The sequence below is a fragment of the Amphiura filiformis genome, chromosome 4, assembly GCF_039555335.1.
Source record: "Amphiura filiformis chromosome 4, Afil_fr2py, whole genome shotgun sequence".
Classification (NCBI taxonomy): Eukaryota; Metazoa; Echinodermata; class Ophiuroidea; order Amphilepidida; family Amphiuridae; genus Amphiura; species Amphiura filiformis.
In genome coordinates this window covers 14,561,653-14,578,040 of record NC_092631.1, presented here as the reverse complement: position 1 = coordinate 14,578,040, position 16,388 = coordinate 14,561,653, and the positions used below count along the sequence as shown (strand labels likewise).

Here is a 16,388-nt window from a genome sequence, read left to right as displayed (position 1 = left end):
AAGTCTCATATTGAAAGTAAATTCATAATATATGGATGTAGTGGTCCTTAATGTACCAAAAATATATGTTTTAGGGCAACTACAATATTTGGGAGCACAAAAATACAATTAAATTTATGCAGCATGTTAACCTTGGTTTTCAGTCAAAATCAAAAGCATGTTATATTGAATTAGGCAGAAACTCGGTGTATGTAAACCATGCATTTTTCAATCACATTGTCCTCTATCGATCAGATCAGATAAGCTCTAGATATTAGTCTTTGTTCCAGCCGCCTTGTTCACCTTCGTGACGAATGAGCACAATCCAGTTTGGGACCGAGACTAGCAATATTTAACAATCGTACGTGCCACGTTCCATGTGTGTAACATCGCAATCTCTCTAATCAAACCGACGGTGGAGCCGGTGGAGTGCGGAGGAGACTACTAGTTACGCTATAGTAGTAGGCGAACGTGAATGCGTTAATAATGGCAGTTGTGTGTATATTAGGTCTTGAATGGCTAGTCACCTTTGTTTTCGGCGCCTTAGGCTTCGCCATTTTTTCCTGAGAGAAACTGTTTCGTAGTCAACATTCAAAGCAATTTATGTTCTAAAATATTGTTTTCAATTATTTTATTCCAGGAATTGAAACAATTAATCGAAGGTTCCCAATTAGGTCCACTGGCTTCGAATTCATTAAATGTAGTGCGGCTTGTGACCAATGCATACAAGGTTTGTATATACTCATTTAGCATGATTAGAAAAATAAAAGGCATGAGTAAATTGGGTTTAAATTATTGTAAATATGGATTCCATGCAGCATTCCTGTCTGACAACATCGAATGCAAGTTAGCAAGTTATATGGTATTTAAAGTTCAGAATAAAAAATAAACACCGCACAATTACCATATCAGGTCATGCGGTGGATTCTCTTCGACGTTAAATTTGATTGACTGGTTATACCAGTTTGGTGAATTGCATCTTTGTCTCTCTATGCCAATTTCCCAGCAAGCAAGCAAACAAACAAACAAACAAACAAACAAACAAACAAACAAACAAGTGCATTATAGAAATTACCTATCTCAACCATATTCCACATTAACCGTAAATGTCCTTCCTCCTCTCCTCCTTCTTCTCCATCCCTTTTTTTCTTCCTTCTTTTTCTTGTTCTTTATCGTCGTATTGTTCTTTTGCTTTATCTTCTTCCTTAATTTGGTCTCCTACTTTTTTTCTCGCCTTTTTATCTTCGTTTGCTTAGCCCCCATATTTCCGAAACGTTGACGCTGCGAAAATACACTTTTCCTTACTAACCGTAACAAAGATTATTATTAAATAAAAGAAGTTTCTCTGATTTCATCGTTTCGATACCTTCAGCAAATTACGTCCGAAGTCAACGTGGGGGACACTTCTCCAGACAATATCGATATCTCTTACACGTCCTATTGTGACGCTGAAGGCCCGGTTCCAGGTTCATCCAAATGTATTGATCTGCTACTTCAACAAGTTGTTGAGTTTGATGTAGAGATTTTGGCTCAAGATTGTTCACCTAATGGGGGACAACAAACGTATGTATTGTGTCGTAGTTTATTTTCTAATTATTATTGTATACAGTTATCTCTATAACGACCTCCTGATTTACGTTTGACAATTCCTTTCATATACGACAGATCGCTCCTCTCCTTTGTATTTAAATAATCGCAGCTTTCTGCCAATTTTGTTTTTATATTTAAAATACCACAACATATATTTTAATATAAGTTATCCACTTTACGCATATGTGACTTTTAATAAAAGGCAGTGGTTCCCGTAGTGACTCTGGCGGGCTATTTTGAAACAGGCATGGTTGCACATGCAGGTACTTCTTTTGAAAGTTGACTTCGGTTGTATATATAAATGCGCATATATAAATGCCATACCGTATTAAACGATATAAGGTACCCGGATGTACATAAACTCCCCGTGCAAAAGTATAGGGGAAAATGACAGGTCGCAAGGAAAATTGCTTTTGCAAAATAGTGGCATTGATTGCAAAGGGTAAAATAACTTAACCCGAAAGATAAACTCTTTATTAACGTTTTCCATCACGGAAAAAAAATTAACTACGGAAAAGCTAGATATAGCTGATTTACAAACTTATATTTCATAATTTCCGTGCTAAATGGGCGTGCCAATTGGCCATATCTATGACGTAGTGCTGGTTTCATACTATCATGCTGCTTGCCGCCGAGCGGCGTGACACACGCGCATTGTAGACAAACAGACACAATCAAGACTTGTGAATGGTTGATAAGTCATGCCTCTTGTCGCAACGGCATGAAAGTATGAAAGGGGACATGATTGGCTTTAAGGTCAGAACTGTGCAGGCGGCGGATGACATGATCGAGCCGGCAACTTGTGAAACCGCCCGGCCGTATGGCATTTTCCAATAGAGGGTATTCATTACTACGTCATTGATGTGATTGCTCATGCATAAAATTCCTCCACATAGGTTGTTTAGCTTAATCGGGAGAGTGACCTCTTGAAATGATGATCACGGTTATCTTTGAGTTATTACAGTGAGGCCCACGTACAATGTTCAACACAAAGTGAACAATGCTATAACTTGAGGACAAACAAACCAACACCGCCAAATTCGACTGCCATGTGTACAACGTGGGAAGCTATGGGGAAATTGAACACTTGTTGTCTGATCATGCATGTGTTTATGGTTCGGGTAGCGGTTACTTAGCAACTCTCGTTCCGCTTGGGTTTATTGCATACACTCTATATAGTCGGTTAATTTTGTGGGGTTCATTATCGAACCCCAACGGTTTTAGCTTGTATTTATATTATTTATCAACATAGGCCTATTTGTTTGTGATATTTCAAGCGTTTTAAAATTTCAAAATAATCCCATTCAATTACACGGTTGACGATGAAAATTTACTGAATTTAGAGAATGCAATGCGGCCACCACCTGGAACTGTGGTCGCAATTTCAGTGATTGACAGTGAGGTAACACGAACATGGCACTTGCCATCTGGTCACGTGCGCATTTATATATGCGCATTTATATATACAACCGAAGTCCACTGCTAAACAAGGTATAGCAGTCGCTGATAGGATATGCAGCTTATAGAACACGGATCACCTTTATTATATTTGGTGTTGGCAGGCAAAAACTAACTAAAAAGCAGATTCCATCGATGGTCTTTGACAAAGAAATCTAATCTAAAAAGGGTTACTGGATTTAATTCTTAGTTGCATAGAAATGGAGTACTGTTATATTGCAAATTTGTACAGGATATCGATGTCATTGCAATGTACCCACCTACATGGTGCAATACCATTGCATGGTGCTCAGGGAAGTTCTATATAGCAATTACAATTGCATCGTGTAGATGGGCTTATGAGGAGTCCGTTTAACTGCAACTAAACTCCTCAACAAAAGTTTGAAAAGTTTTTCAAGCATCTGTATCTCAAATTATTTGTGACATATTCATATCGTGTTACATATCCCACAGACCCCACTACATTCACAAGGTGTTTACTCAGCCGTGAAAAATGTTATTGTTTCAAATTGGGTGTCATTGCAAAGGAGAGTATTGTAGCTATCCATTGATATGCAACACGATATGAATATGTCACAAATAATTTGAGATACAGATGCTTGAAAAAACTTTCCAAACTTTTGTTGAGGAGATTAGATCTCATAGATCTTGAAAAATGGCACATTTTATTCGTCCGTGTGTGCAAGTCATAATCTTATAATCATAACAAGTATCTTGTACATGTAGAACTTAATCTAAGTGTGTTACGGTATAGTTTAATGTGTTGCTGCACAGATTTACAATCAGACCGTTTGGATTTGACGAGAGTCTAACAGTAATTGCTGACGTCATTTGTTCATGTGATTGTGAAAGTAAAGGGGTAAGATTTTTTAAAATAAGAAAATGAATATTGAAATAGACTAAGAGTTATAACAAAATAATATAAAGAATAATATATATACATTTTAAAGAAATCTATGTTAATTGGTGTGCGTTTATCAATACTTTATTTTAATAATACGTTTATTAATTAATATAAATTTCAATAGCGGGTGTACTCTTCGCTAGTGTATGAGGTCTGGGGAAACGTCTGTAGAGTAATTTCAAACTTTCGATCTCCCATTGGTTGATTGATACATTGAAGCTTACAGTCAGTTTCAAAAAGTTTAGGTGTTTTAACAGTGGTGGTTTAAAAACCACCACTGTCCCATATCGTACAGATGCTGTTTGGATATTTACAAACTAAGTACAAATAATTTTTTGCGCCATTAGGACAACAGTCGGGGTGAAAGTGAACTGATAGCGATTCTGATATCCATAGTTAACAACAAGATTTTAATTACAAGAAAGGTGCTTTTTAAGTCGATGCTATGCATAAGAATATGTAAAAGAATATGGTCTATCATACCTCTGTAAGATTATGTTTTTCATGTTGTGGTTTGTTGTGTCATTTAGATAAAAGACCGTTCGTTATGCAGTAGTGCAAATGGGACATTTACGTGTGGACAATGTGAGTGTGACGAGGGTCGTTATGGAACGGAGTGTGAATGCGATAGTGACTCCGGGTCTAGTCCAGAAGATATGTCAAGCTGTATTCGGTATGCGTATTCGCGATGTTATGAAGTCTTGTTTGACTTTAAAAAATTACTATATTGGTATCCGTGTGAAACCAAATAATTTTTCTTAATATAAAAGATCACCCCTGTTTCAAATTGTTTCTACCTTGTTTCTACCTCAGAAAAGATATATGATAAATAAACGGGAATGACATGAATCTGAGCCAGTTTGAGTCTGATGTTTAGGTTGCGGTCAGTAAATTCAGGAACGAAAGTCCATTTTTAGATGCAAGAGGAAACCGGAATACCTGGAAGACCTACGAGAGCGAGTATGATCTACTATAAACCAAATGCAGTGCCTTTGAACGGCCAGGACTCGAACATGGGACGTCAGTGGTGCAAAGCGAAGAGGTTTTAAGAGTTCCGTTGTAATTTTGTGATACCTGTTGTATATCCTTCGTTACTTTTAAACACGATTCATCCTAATTTTTCTAGACAAAACTCCACCAACGTGTGCCAGCTGCGAGGTCAGTGTATATGTGGGCAGTGTGTGTGTAGCAATCCAGAGGTGGGTACCCCGGGGGTGGGTATCGTTCACTAAAGGTTATATGCCTAGGCTCGAATATACTTTATTCACAGCTTTCGTCTCAGCTCGTAAGCAAAGTTGGCGTGGCCCCACAGTTTCCGGTCCCTAAAATGCAACAAGACTGAGAGAACATCGGAATCGGGATGTGGATGGTGGTGGTGGTGATGGTGGTAATGGTAGTGGTGGTGGTGGTGGTGGTGGTGGTGGTGGTGGTGGTGGTGTCGGTGGTGGTGGTGGTGGTGGTGGTGGTGGTGGTGGTGGTGGTGGTGGCGGTGGCGATGGTGGCCATAGTGGAGGTGGTGTTGGTGGTGGTGCTAGTGGTGGTAGTGGCAGTGGTTGTTATGGTGGTGGTGATCGTAGATTGTGTAACGGTATATTGTAAATCCATTAATAAACAGTAATGAAATAGTTAACACTAGTACTGGTCTTCTAATGAATATCATTTTAGTTTCCCATGATTTAAATTGATTTAAATTTAAGTGATTTTAATATTTGTTTCAGTATTTTGGCCAATATTGTGAATGCGATTATTCGTGTGAGAAGTTCCAGGGTTTGCCATGTGGAGGTAAGCTAAATAGAAAGACTTCATTACCACTCTTTGTTTCCTATTTTCATAAAAATACAAATACAAAAATATAATGTTATGACGATATAATTATTGTCATAACATGGGTGCTTCTGGGCATTAGACTTGATGTTTTTCCTTTCAAAATGATACTCTTTTCGTGAGGATAACCGACCAGTTGCATTATCCGCGCAATGGAGTACGAGTAGAGTCCCGGGAGTAGAGTACAAATCCATTTCGCCGTCTTGCGGCCGTTAGATGGGAAAGTTTGTTACAAAGATGTAAATCGCAACCTCTGTTGTTGTACGAGAAATCTCACACACAAACCAATGCAAAAATGGCGTGTATGTAATCGTGGGTGTAATGTCTAACGCATGACATGCAGAACGCCACTACCCACAAGATGGCAGATCCCGCGGAAAAGGCTGAAAGTCTCTATTATGTGTTAGGGTTAACTTGTTTTTGTACGTTTATTTATATATAGGCCAACAAAGAGGCGAATGCTATTGTGACACAAGAACACTGGAAAGAGAATGTCGTTGTAAGCCCGACTACTATGGATCTGCGTGTGAATGTATATCAAGTACAAAGGACTGTGAAACAATAAATGGGGTAAATAATAAGGGCAAGATGTGTTATGTCGCTGATATTTAAAACATCCTTTCGTTGGGTAATAATGCAAGGGTTGAAATTACACAAAAAATCCTAATATTGAAACAAAACAATGAAATTAAATTTGAAGGCACGCTTTGGCAAAAAGAAAAAAAAATTGCGATATAATACAAATTCTATTATTATAATTTCAAATTTTCCACATTAACAGTCCTCGAAGCCAAAACTCCATTGACAGATAAGTAACACACACGATAAAGAATGACTAGGTTTGTGCAGTAAAGGTTTTACCCCAAAATTTATGCCCATCAATATGCACAGGCGCTACTCCACGCGCTAAGTACAGAAAACATATAATATTTAATATTTTCAGTATTGTAATTGAATCCGAACAAGTCATCAATAATAATTGTATATTTTCATGTTGTATTGCAATAATCATGTAATTCAAAATCATAAAGTGTATGTTAGTATTTTGTAAGTAAATATTTCTGGTTATTTTGTAGTTACTTTGTAATGGTTGGGGGAATTGCACGTGTGAAGGTAAATGTCAATGTGAAACGGATTCGCCATTTAGAGGCTCCAAATGTGACGAATGTCCGGTGGGTATCATTAAATATCTTTCGTATCATCCTTGTGGCCTTTTTTATAAGTCAAAAAAGCACAAATAGGACTCACGTAGGTGGGCCAGCCTCACTTTTTTCTATGGTCGCATTACCTGCCCCACCAGTATAACGTTGGCCTCACTCTGGGTAGTCCTAGTATTTTGAAGGCTACGGCCAGAATGAGGCCATTTGGTGTTGGGTCGCAGAGATTATATCACTTGAGTAAATATATATTTAGATTTCCTTCTATCACTTTATAGTAATAAGGATTTTTGGTTTCCCTGGAAAGATGAGTAAACACTATAAGTGAGTGCGACCGACCGCAAGTGGGCTGACCTTGAGTTGGCCCCAACTTGGCCTCACTCAGATTATAGTTGTACCAGAATGAGGCCGGTCCACTAGTATGAGACCGATGTGTGCTCTCACGCCTTATTTCATCAGTATATTAGGGCCAGTTTATAGTTCGACATTTTCCCTTTGCGACAAACCCAGCGATTTTCGGTTCTCCACTGGCTGGGATTAGCTTACTTTTTGGTTTTCTCCTCATGATGTTTGCGACTGAAGCGAATAAACATCTGCAGCAAAATTACAAAACACACACGACAATGTTGAACTATATAATGGCCTAATACGATAATAGAATAAGCTTTTGGTCGAGACGTCACTCCATGGAAAAATTTAACGGGGGAAGTGTCCCCTCCGTCCCTATACGCTTCGCCGCCTAAGTGCAAATTATGGTACATTCTTCGAAGAACGTGTTGTCATGAAACGTTGTTGGAAATGTTTTGGTACTAATTTCTTTCTTTTTTTCTTTTTTTTGTTAGTTGAAAAACAAGTTTTATAAACATGTAATGACATTATGTAACGATTTGTGTTTGCCGAACGAACGTTTTTTATCATATATAATTATAACCATCTTTTTATGTTACCTTAAACAGACCTGTGTAGGTCAATGTTCGTCGTTTCAAGACTGTGTTTTGTGTCAGGTTTTTGACAAAGGACCTTTTACTGGTGAACAATGCGACATGTGCAAAGCTCGAATTACTTTAGTGGACGATGTAAAGAAACGTAAGTGTGATACAAAATTATCTTTGAAAGTGACAGGCGAATGCATTAGTAGAATAATTAAAAAACGACTGCCATACGATGAAATCCCCTTAATTTTTTTTACGATTCATAGGCTTTCTGCTTATCGTTTTGAGAATTACAATACCAATTGGTACTCACTTTGAACGTTGACATCTGGGGTATACCACAATATTAAAGTGTTTTCTTTTCCCTCCTTTCTTCTACCTTCAAACAGTAAGCATGGTAAATGATACCGATTTCGTACTATGTGAATACAGAGACGATGATAACTGCACTATTCTGTACACCTACCAGTTACAGGATAACGGATCATACACAGTACTGGTACAGAGTGAAAAAGGTAGAAACATTAAACCAACAATTGTATAATTTACATACACTTACATACTAATTTGTACATTTGCCAGAATATCCCAATTATGCCCGGCACGCGCACATTCTTTCGTCTTTGCGATATTACGCAAATGTTTCTACTTATTTTAGTATGACTGGATAGAGACCCATTGCTACACATTGGCATGCCTGCCAATTATAATGGTATTTTGAACAAATATAGGGGTTACAATAACAACCCCACCCCCTCACTTCGTAGTTCCTGTAAAACAAAATAGCTCAGCAGGATGAGGGTAAACCTAAATTTTCCGTGATGATTGCATCTTGATTTTATCCTTGTTTTCTTTAGTATGTGTCAGCCCTAAAGATGGCGGAAGGAGAACTCAGGTTCCGTGGATATGGATTATAATCGGCATTATAGCCGGCATCCTTTTGCTCGGGATCTTCATCATTGCTTTAATCAGGTTATGGATTTTTATCCAAGAACGCAGAGAATATGCCAAATTTGAACAGGAAAGGAAAGGCGCGGGCTGGAACAAGGTATGAACGGGCTGAATGCTAGGTTTATACTCTTAGGGATGAAATCAAAACTCGACCGGTGGTCGACCTAACGGTTATTGCGTGCGTTTTACCGTTGCATCGGACATCGCGTTTTCGGTTGTCCGAAGCGATTTGCATTTCTCCGCTGCGATCTTCTGCTGATCTTTCTCTACACTCATTTGTTCGTTTTTTTGTACGCGCTGTAATTTCGCTGCAATGGTGAATCATCACAATCAGATCGCATCAACTAGGTTGCTGCCGAACGGCGCACACCTATCCGCATTTAGATTGTAACATCCACCAATTATCTGTGCAGCTCCCCAAATTCCATTGGGTGAAGGAAGTTTTGATAACCAAACAACTAATCACCGATTTTTGCGATACAGGAGGAAACCGGAGATCCCTGAGAAAACCTGCGAGAGCGAGCATGGAATCGGGATAAACCAAGTGCACATGAGTCCTTAGGCCGCGCTGGGGCTTGAACCCGGGACCTCAGTGGTGCAAAGCGAGGGAATTACCGCTGCGCTAACTCGCCCTCCCGCACTAGCGATTAATTTGTACCCGATGAGGTGACATACTTAACGTTCATTCGTATAAATTCAGCTGAAATTGAGAATGGCCTTCTGCTTTTTGTTGTCAGAATGTGGCAATTAAAGTGACTAGTACATGGGCGTAGCCAGTCTCATTGATTTGGGTAGGCGAGATCTCGTAAATTTCCTCGAATTAGATTTCCCCCCATTCTCGTTTCTCATCTTCACTATTTTATCTTTTCCCCCATTTCTTCCGTTTCATTATTTTTCCTTATTTTTCTCACTAAAGCTATGTCACGCCATGCGTAAAGTTTGCACGATGTCACGTCAAGATTCTAACCCATTTCCGCGCGGAACGGTTAAAACAAACAAAACTGAACAGCAGCATTGGATAGTTAGTTCAACTTTAGATGTCTTGTTATTTGCGATATTTGTTGTTTACTGTTATCTAATATTACATTGAACTCTTTTTGTTTCTATTTTCAGAGTGACAATCCTTTGTTTAAACCATCAACGACAACAGTCATGAATCCAATGCATGGGAAGGCATTAGAATGATACTCGATTATCCGTACCTTGTATCCAAAATCTTCACCAAACTTTTAAAATATTTACCATGTCACAGATTCAATTTAAAAGATCGTACATGATGGTATAATAATTTCAAATTGTAATAATTAGCCAAAAGAAATATAGATAAATCCTAATCATTTACTTAGTTCTAAACTGGCAATAGAAGTAAAATGTTAGTATTTTTGCAATTTAAGGAAAAACGGGTCAAAAATTTTTTTTGCATGTTTTCTTACAATTATTTTAACATTTTATGTTGATATCGATTATTGGTTATAAAGATATTAGAAAATGTTTTATTCCAAAAATTATAACGCATAACCTGATTATTCCAGTTACTTAGTACAATATAGTATATATTAAAATTTGACTTTAATTGCCAGTTTGAACTTAATTTTGGCAAAACAGGATAATGTTTTTTAATCCTCCAAAAATTAGTGTTGTATTTTTCTGGAATTTTGAGTAGGTCGTAGCATTATAGGGCATGCTAAATCAGGCTCGTTGCCCTCACCCTCCCCCCATCCGACGACTGACGCTATGCGTCTGGGTCGTTAAGTTTTCACGCATCACGCATCCAATTGGAGTAGCAGAATATGTAAAAATACATCGAATGCTGTCACCATCATATGTTTAGAATCGTGCAAGAGTATCCTCTCTTCCTCTGGAGGACAGCCTCTCACGAATATAAAATTTAGTGCATTATTTGAAATACGGTATTAGACAACATAAAAGATATAAACTAGTAATTATTTGATAAGTAAAAGTTGCTAATAAGGTATGGGAAATGTTGTGCGGTATCGGCCGAAAAACAATATGTCTCAAAAACTATATTGTTCAAGGTTGCCCCGCAGGGCTAAAAAACCAGTATTACTCAAAAACAATAGCGATCAAGCTTAAACTATAAATTAGCCCCCGATAGACGGCATGGCCTGATGAACCCATTTCATACTTGGAGAGAGCCCGTCACCCATTCCTTAGGTTTGCTTTCTTATCCTGCGGGGCCATTATAATATAGCCACTACATTAGTTGCAAGTCCTCACTATGAGAGTTTCTGCATGCCTCAGCGCTACCGGACTTGTGCTTTTTAAGCCCTGACGGGTTGGGGCCCAGTATCAAGAAAAATATCAAGGCCGCAACCCCGGTATTGCTGAGGCCGAAAACTCCCATGGTGAGGAATTGCAACTAATCGAATGCCAATATATAAATGCATCGCCCCAGCTAACACACTACGTTTTCACGACGTTCGCTGACGTTGGACTTAGGTTGTCATTTACGTTGTAAACACATAAATCTCTGAACTCGTATTCGTGTAGTGACAACGTTATTTTCGACGTTGATTTTTGGACGTTTATGACGTTGTTTCGACGTTGATGCAATGTTTGACCAGACCTGGTGACAATGTTTAATAATACGTTCAGAAAACGTTACAAAAATACGTATCTGAAAAATAGTTTGGATGTTGACACCATGGAGATTGTTGTCCATCCAAAAATTCTCCATCGTGTCGTCTGACGATCGCCTTTAGGAGTGAAACCAAAAGTAACGACTTCTATTCCTGAAGTTCTAAACTTTGAACTTTTATACGCTCTCCGTTTTTTGGGATTGAGCATCATTGTTGCTGGATGTTAATATAATGTCATAATCACGTTGTCTCGACGAATAAAGCACGTGGTTAAAACGTGGTTTAAAAGTCATGAACTGACCCAGATACAACATCATTTACGGACGTCGTTAGTACGCAAATTTATGGCGTTGTTTCGACGTATAAAGCACGTTATTACAACGCCGTATAAATGTCATGGTCTGATCCCGATACAACGTAATCTACGGACGTCGTAATTACGTTAATTTGTATTGGTGTTGTGACAACGTTATTTTCGGATGTTGATATAACGTCATAGTGACGTTGTTTCGACGTTCACAACTTGACGTCGAAACAACCTCATAATGATGTTACATTAACGTTCGGGAATAACGTTGTCACAACACGAATACGAGTTCACAGATTTACGTACTTACAATGTCCATATATTAATTACGTTTATACGACTTTATATAACTTTTAGACAACGTTGTAACAACGAAAAATTGTTAGCTGGGGCAGGGCAATAAAGCAAAACCCTGCGTAACTATAATGTAACTTTGACCAACAGAGGGCGCCAATATACATAAATATGAAACTTATAATAATTATTTTCTGCTAAACATTATTCATGTTTTGCTAAGTGTAGTGATGCTGACAAATCGGCAACCAATTAGGCATATTTGTATTTTTTTTGTATGGCTATTTGTTACTAGAAACACTACATTTGTATGTTATCTGTGGGACAAACAATAATAAGGAAGAGAAACGATACGTTGAGCAGAGAAAAAAACTTGTAACAAAATCAGGTGATACAGCCTCACTGTTGTTTTATTTTGCCCAAATAACCAAAGTTGGGATTTTATACAAAGTTCCTTAATACAGAGGAAGCTTTCTGCTATTGCAATAACCTCCACCCGTGAACAGCAATGAAAAGAAACGACAAGTAAAAGTAGAAAATAAAACTGTTAAAATCAGGTGATATAGCCTCACCTTGGTTTTATTTTTGTCCATGTAACCAAAGTTGGAATTTAATACAAAGTTCCTTGATACAAAGGAAGCTTTCTGTTATGACAATAATGAGTGCCACTCCCTCCACTCGTGAACAGCAACGAAAAGAAACGACAAGTTGGGGTAGAAAATGAAACTTGTAAAATCAGGTGATATTGCCTCACTCGTTTTATTTTTCTCCATGTAACCAAAGTCGGAATTTAATAAAAGACCCTTGATACAACGGAAACCTTCTCTTATGACAATATTGAAAATATAATCCTTTTCAAATGGAAAGAATAAAATTCAATACTTTTAAAGGTTAGTTTTTCCGTTATTTTAAAGATCTTGTTTTTCAGCATATGATAACAGATGTACTCTGCAAATAGAATTTATGTATTGATGCAAGCTGATTATGAACTCAAAAGTTGACTTTACCAGGTAACTAATCACACATTTCACTCAATCATAAACAGTGTCAGTTTCATTTCATTTGAAAAAGAACTGTTCATGGGCGATATAATGAAACACTAATAAGTTTCCACGTGATTTAAAAAAAAATTATGATATAGATAGAAAAAACACTAAATTATTTTGGGGCGCAATTCATCGAAATTATAATAACCTCTTCAAGCGCGTTGTAATATTGGTTAATATGTTATAAATGATTTCATGAATCTATTTAGTGATTGGTTAATATGATGTAACGTTTTGAAGTAAAAAAATCCCAATTCACGGGGAAGGGGTGAATATTTTGGCAAGGAAAACAATGTGGGGACAAGGAATTTTTGCCAGTCAACGAGGGGGAGGGGAGCGATATTTGGCACGCATTGTGGCGGCACGCTGGCGGCACCTTTTCAAAAATATGTTCAAAAATGACTTGGGGAAAAATGGTAGGCCCCTATGGAAACGTTCAGGCCTAACCTCGTGGCCTGACTCTTCTTGCACACGTGCATGGGATGAATTCGGATAAATATGGACATTTGTATTTTATTCGGTGGCTCAAAATAGATCAACAAATTTACGGTAAACCTGGCGCGTGCCCGGGGGTGGGGCTTTGGGGCCTGCAGCCCCCGGGTCTTAAAAAAAGAGGGAGACAGAGAGAGAAGGGAGAGGGAAGAGAGGGAGGGAAGAGGAAGGGAGTGACAGAGAAGTGGCATAGCCAGGCCCGTACGCAGTATTTCTTTTTAGGGGGTGCTGATTTTAAAAGGTGGACCTTTTTCTTGGGGGTGGTGCAATTTTGTAAAAAGTGGACCTTATACCCAAAACTTTAGACTTATTTGACTAAAAAGAATAAAAAACCTTTTTTTTTTTTCTTTTGCCACACGCACGCCCCTCCCCCTTCGTACGGGCTTGGGCAAAGCCAGTGGGGCAGTAAGGTGCTCTATAATCGAAGGGGCGGAAAAGGGAGGGAAAAGGAAAAGTCCTACTTTTTCGGTCTAATTTCCCAAAAATTGAAAGAAATATCCCGAAAACTGAAAACAAATATAAAATAATACCAATACCGGGACGAAAATATTACACAAATCGGCACAAAATATTAGCAAAACTGGGATGAAAATTTTGTTTGAAATATATTATGCCGAAAATAATACCAATAAATAAGTGTAAAATGTAAAAAATATGGGGTCATTGGGTGAGAGCATGATTTTTGGCATTCGGTGAGAGCAAAATGTAAAAAATATGGGGTCATTGGGTGAGAACATGACTTTTTTATAATGGAATCTTTGGGTGAGAGCCAAAACAGCGCCATAAATACCTCGAAAATCAAATTTCTAGTTCTAAACGGCTTCAAATTTCTTTGTTTTTTCAAAATAAGTAACAAAATCACTGGTAAATGAAAGTTGCTGTTCAAATTGAACTTGTATGGGTCTTTGGGTGACAGATCAAATGAAAAAATAAGGGTCTTTGGGTGACAGAGCATGTGTTCGTAAAAAATATGGGGTCTTAGGGTGACAGCGACGCTGAAAAAGGGGGTCTTAACAGCCCTACATACGCGTCACCTCCTAAGTTGGAGTGCCCCCCCCGGAATTGTTTCCATGAGTCGGGGTCTGAACAATTAATTTACTACTCCCATATAATGTTGCAGTTCAATTATAATACTCTATGAAATATTAATGTAGAGGTTTGGTGCATTCATCACCACATGTTGAGTTTTGATGTGTACGGAGAATTGAAAGTCTGCCAAATGTCGTCGAGGAAGAAAGGTTATTCTGCAACATTTAAGCTCAAAGTTATGAAACAGAGCAACAAAATTTTTTAGCATTCCCCGATTTTTTACGTTGACTATAAAGAGTGTACCCCGAGCCTGCGCTTTAATTCATGAATTGGATAGTAAAATTAGCAGGCACTCAACTTGGGCTAGCTAAAACCCTGATTAGGCCTACTCGCAAAATTATTCCCGCTGCGCCGGTTCACGTTCACCAACATTTACTAATATCGTTTGCGGCTGGGTTTTGAGACTATGGAGTATGTGATTTATGAGACGTCTCTGAATTATGATACTGTCAGGTGTCTCGGCACTGAAGAGTCTTTGATATCAGAGACGTCTTTGAATTTAGTGCCCCCGAACTGATATAATAAAAACTTTTATAATAAACTGTCATAAGGAAATTAGCTACAGATCATTAAAATTTAATTTGTATAATAAACGGTCAAACATAAGGAAATAACGTAGCATGGCACCAACTAGCTACAGATTATTAATTTGTCTTATCATTTGTCTTATCTCTTTTCATTTTCATTTTCATTTTCGAAGTGTTCAATTTTAATTATTGACATAACAGTTGGGGATATTTGATTGCAATGAGCACAGAACGATCCAGGGGTGGCTTGTATTTTGATCAGGTTCGTATTCGAGTACGTAAAAACGCAGGACTTTGGTAAGAGGGGGGACTACCACGTAGGAATCAAAATCGCTTTTCATTTAAAGTCCCCCAAAGGGTATAATATTTTTATACATACATCTTGAAGAAATCCCTTTGGAAAGGGTATCGAAATTCCACAATTACTGTATTAAACGTCCACGAAACACTGAAGAAAATGTATCGATTCATATTGAGTTCTTTAGGGCGCACCATTTGATTTCCAGGGGATATGGAAGTTTTTCGGCCTGTATATTTTATTGATGGGTCTTATTTTGCGATTAGGTAGTTCAAACATGGTCGTTTTGTTTTCACGAAATTCGGTGGGTTTATGTACTTCATTTTGAGAAACATTCCCTCCAAGACTATAATGGACTATTCCAGTTGAGACATGACATTAATCTTCCACACAGGATGTGTGTATTTCAAATGGGGTTACCTGACTATTTGCCGCCATATAAAATCTACATCCCCTGTGGGGGAGATTAAGGTAATGTCTTCCATAGGAGGTGTATGGTTTTCAACTGGAATAGCCCAATGGTGGGGGGGCGCAAACAATATTCAAGAGCGCTCCACTTTGCAAAAATATAGTTTATAAAACAAACAACATGTAATCTTACTCCTCGCGCTTTGAGGATATATATTCTCCTTAAGGGATGGGTTTGTATGTGGGTAAATGGAGGAGAAATCGGAGGATTTTGGCATGTTTGCTGTGATTGTTTGCCTAGCAATATTGATCACAAGTACACAATTGATGGTGCATATCAAGGACCAAACTCTATAGTTTTATATTTGAGCACGATCACTTCTGTAAGGTCATGGGAAATTATGTAAATCGGCTTTTATATTTGATGTTGCATATCGGCTCACGCACTTTTTTTTTGTACCCAGTATTTCACAAAGTCCCTGTACTCTGATGACTCTATGACTTTTTTCTGGTATGTTGAGCACTTTAAACA

At 38.1% G+C, this 16,388-nt stretch overlaps 1 protein-coding gene across 3 annotated transcripts in view; it reads left to right on the top strand.

Moving 5' to 3' along the window:
- The window catches only part of LOC140150579 (integrin beta-1-like), a 64,496-nt gene extending 52,108 nt beyond the window's left edge, over positions 1-12,388 (top strand). For 2 of the 3 annotated variants that reach the window (XM_072172617.1, XM_072172619.1), the window contains exons 13-24: positions 620-709; positions 1,352-1,542; positions 3,802-3,886; positions 4,462-4,604; positions 5,058-5,130; positions 5,650-5,713; positions 6,198-6,325; positions 6,832-6,927; positions 7,869-7,998; positions 8,234-8,359; positions 8,702-8,892; positions 9,909-12,388. In XM_072172617.1, coding sequence (XP_072028718.1) covers positions 620-709; positions 1,352-1,542; positions 3,802-3,886; positions 4,462-4,604; positions 5,058-5,130; positions 5,650-5,713; positions 6,198-6,325; positions 6,832-6,927; positions 7,869-7,998; positions 8,234-8,359; positions 8,702-8,892; positions 9,909-9,980 — 1,389 coding nt within the window. In that variant the 3' untranslated portion in view covers positions 9,981-12,388. The remainder of the gene's footprint in view (positions 1-619; positions 710-1,351; positions 1,543-3,801; positions 3,887-4,461; positions 4,605-5,057; positions 5,131-5,649; positions 5,714-6,197; positions 6,326-6,831; positions 6,928-7,868; positions 7,999-8,233; positions 8,360-8,701; positions 8,893-9,908) is intronic. The other variant, XM_072172618.1, reaches the window with a different exon arrangement.
- The last annotated feature ends 4,000 nt before the right edge of the window (positions 12,389-16,388 follow it).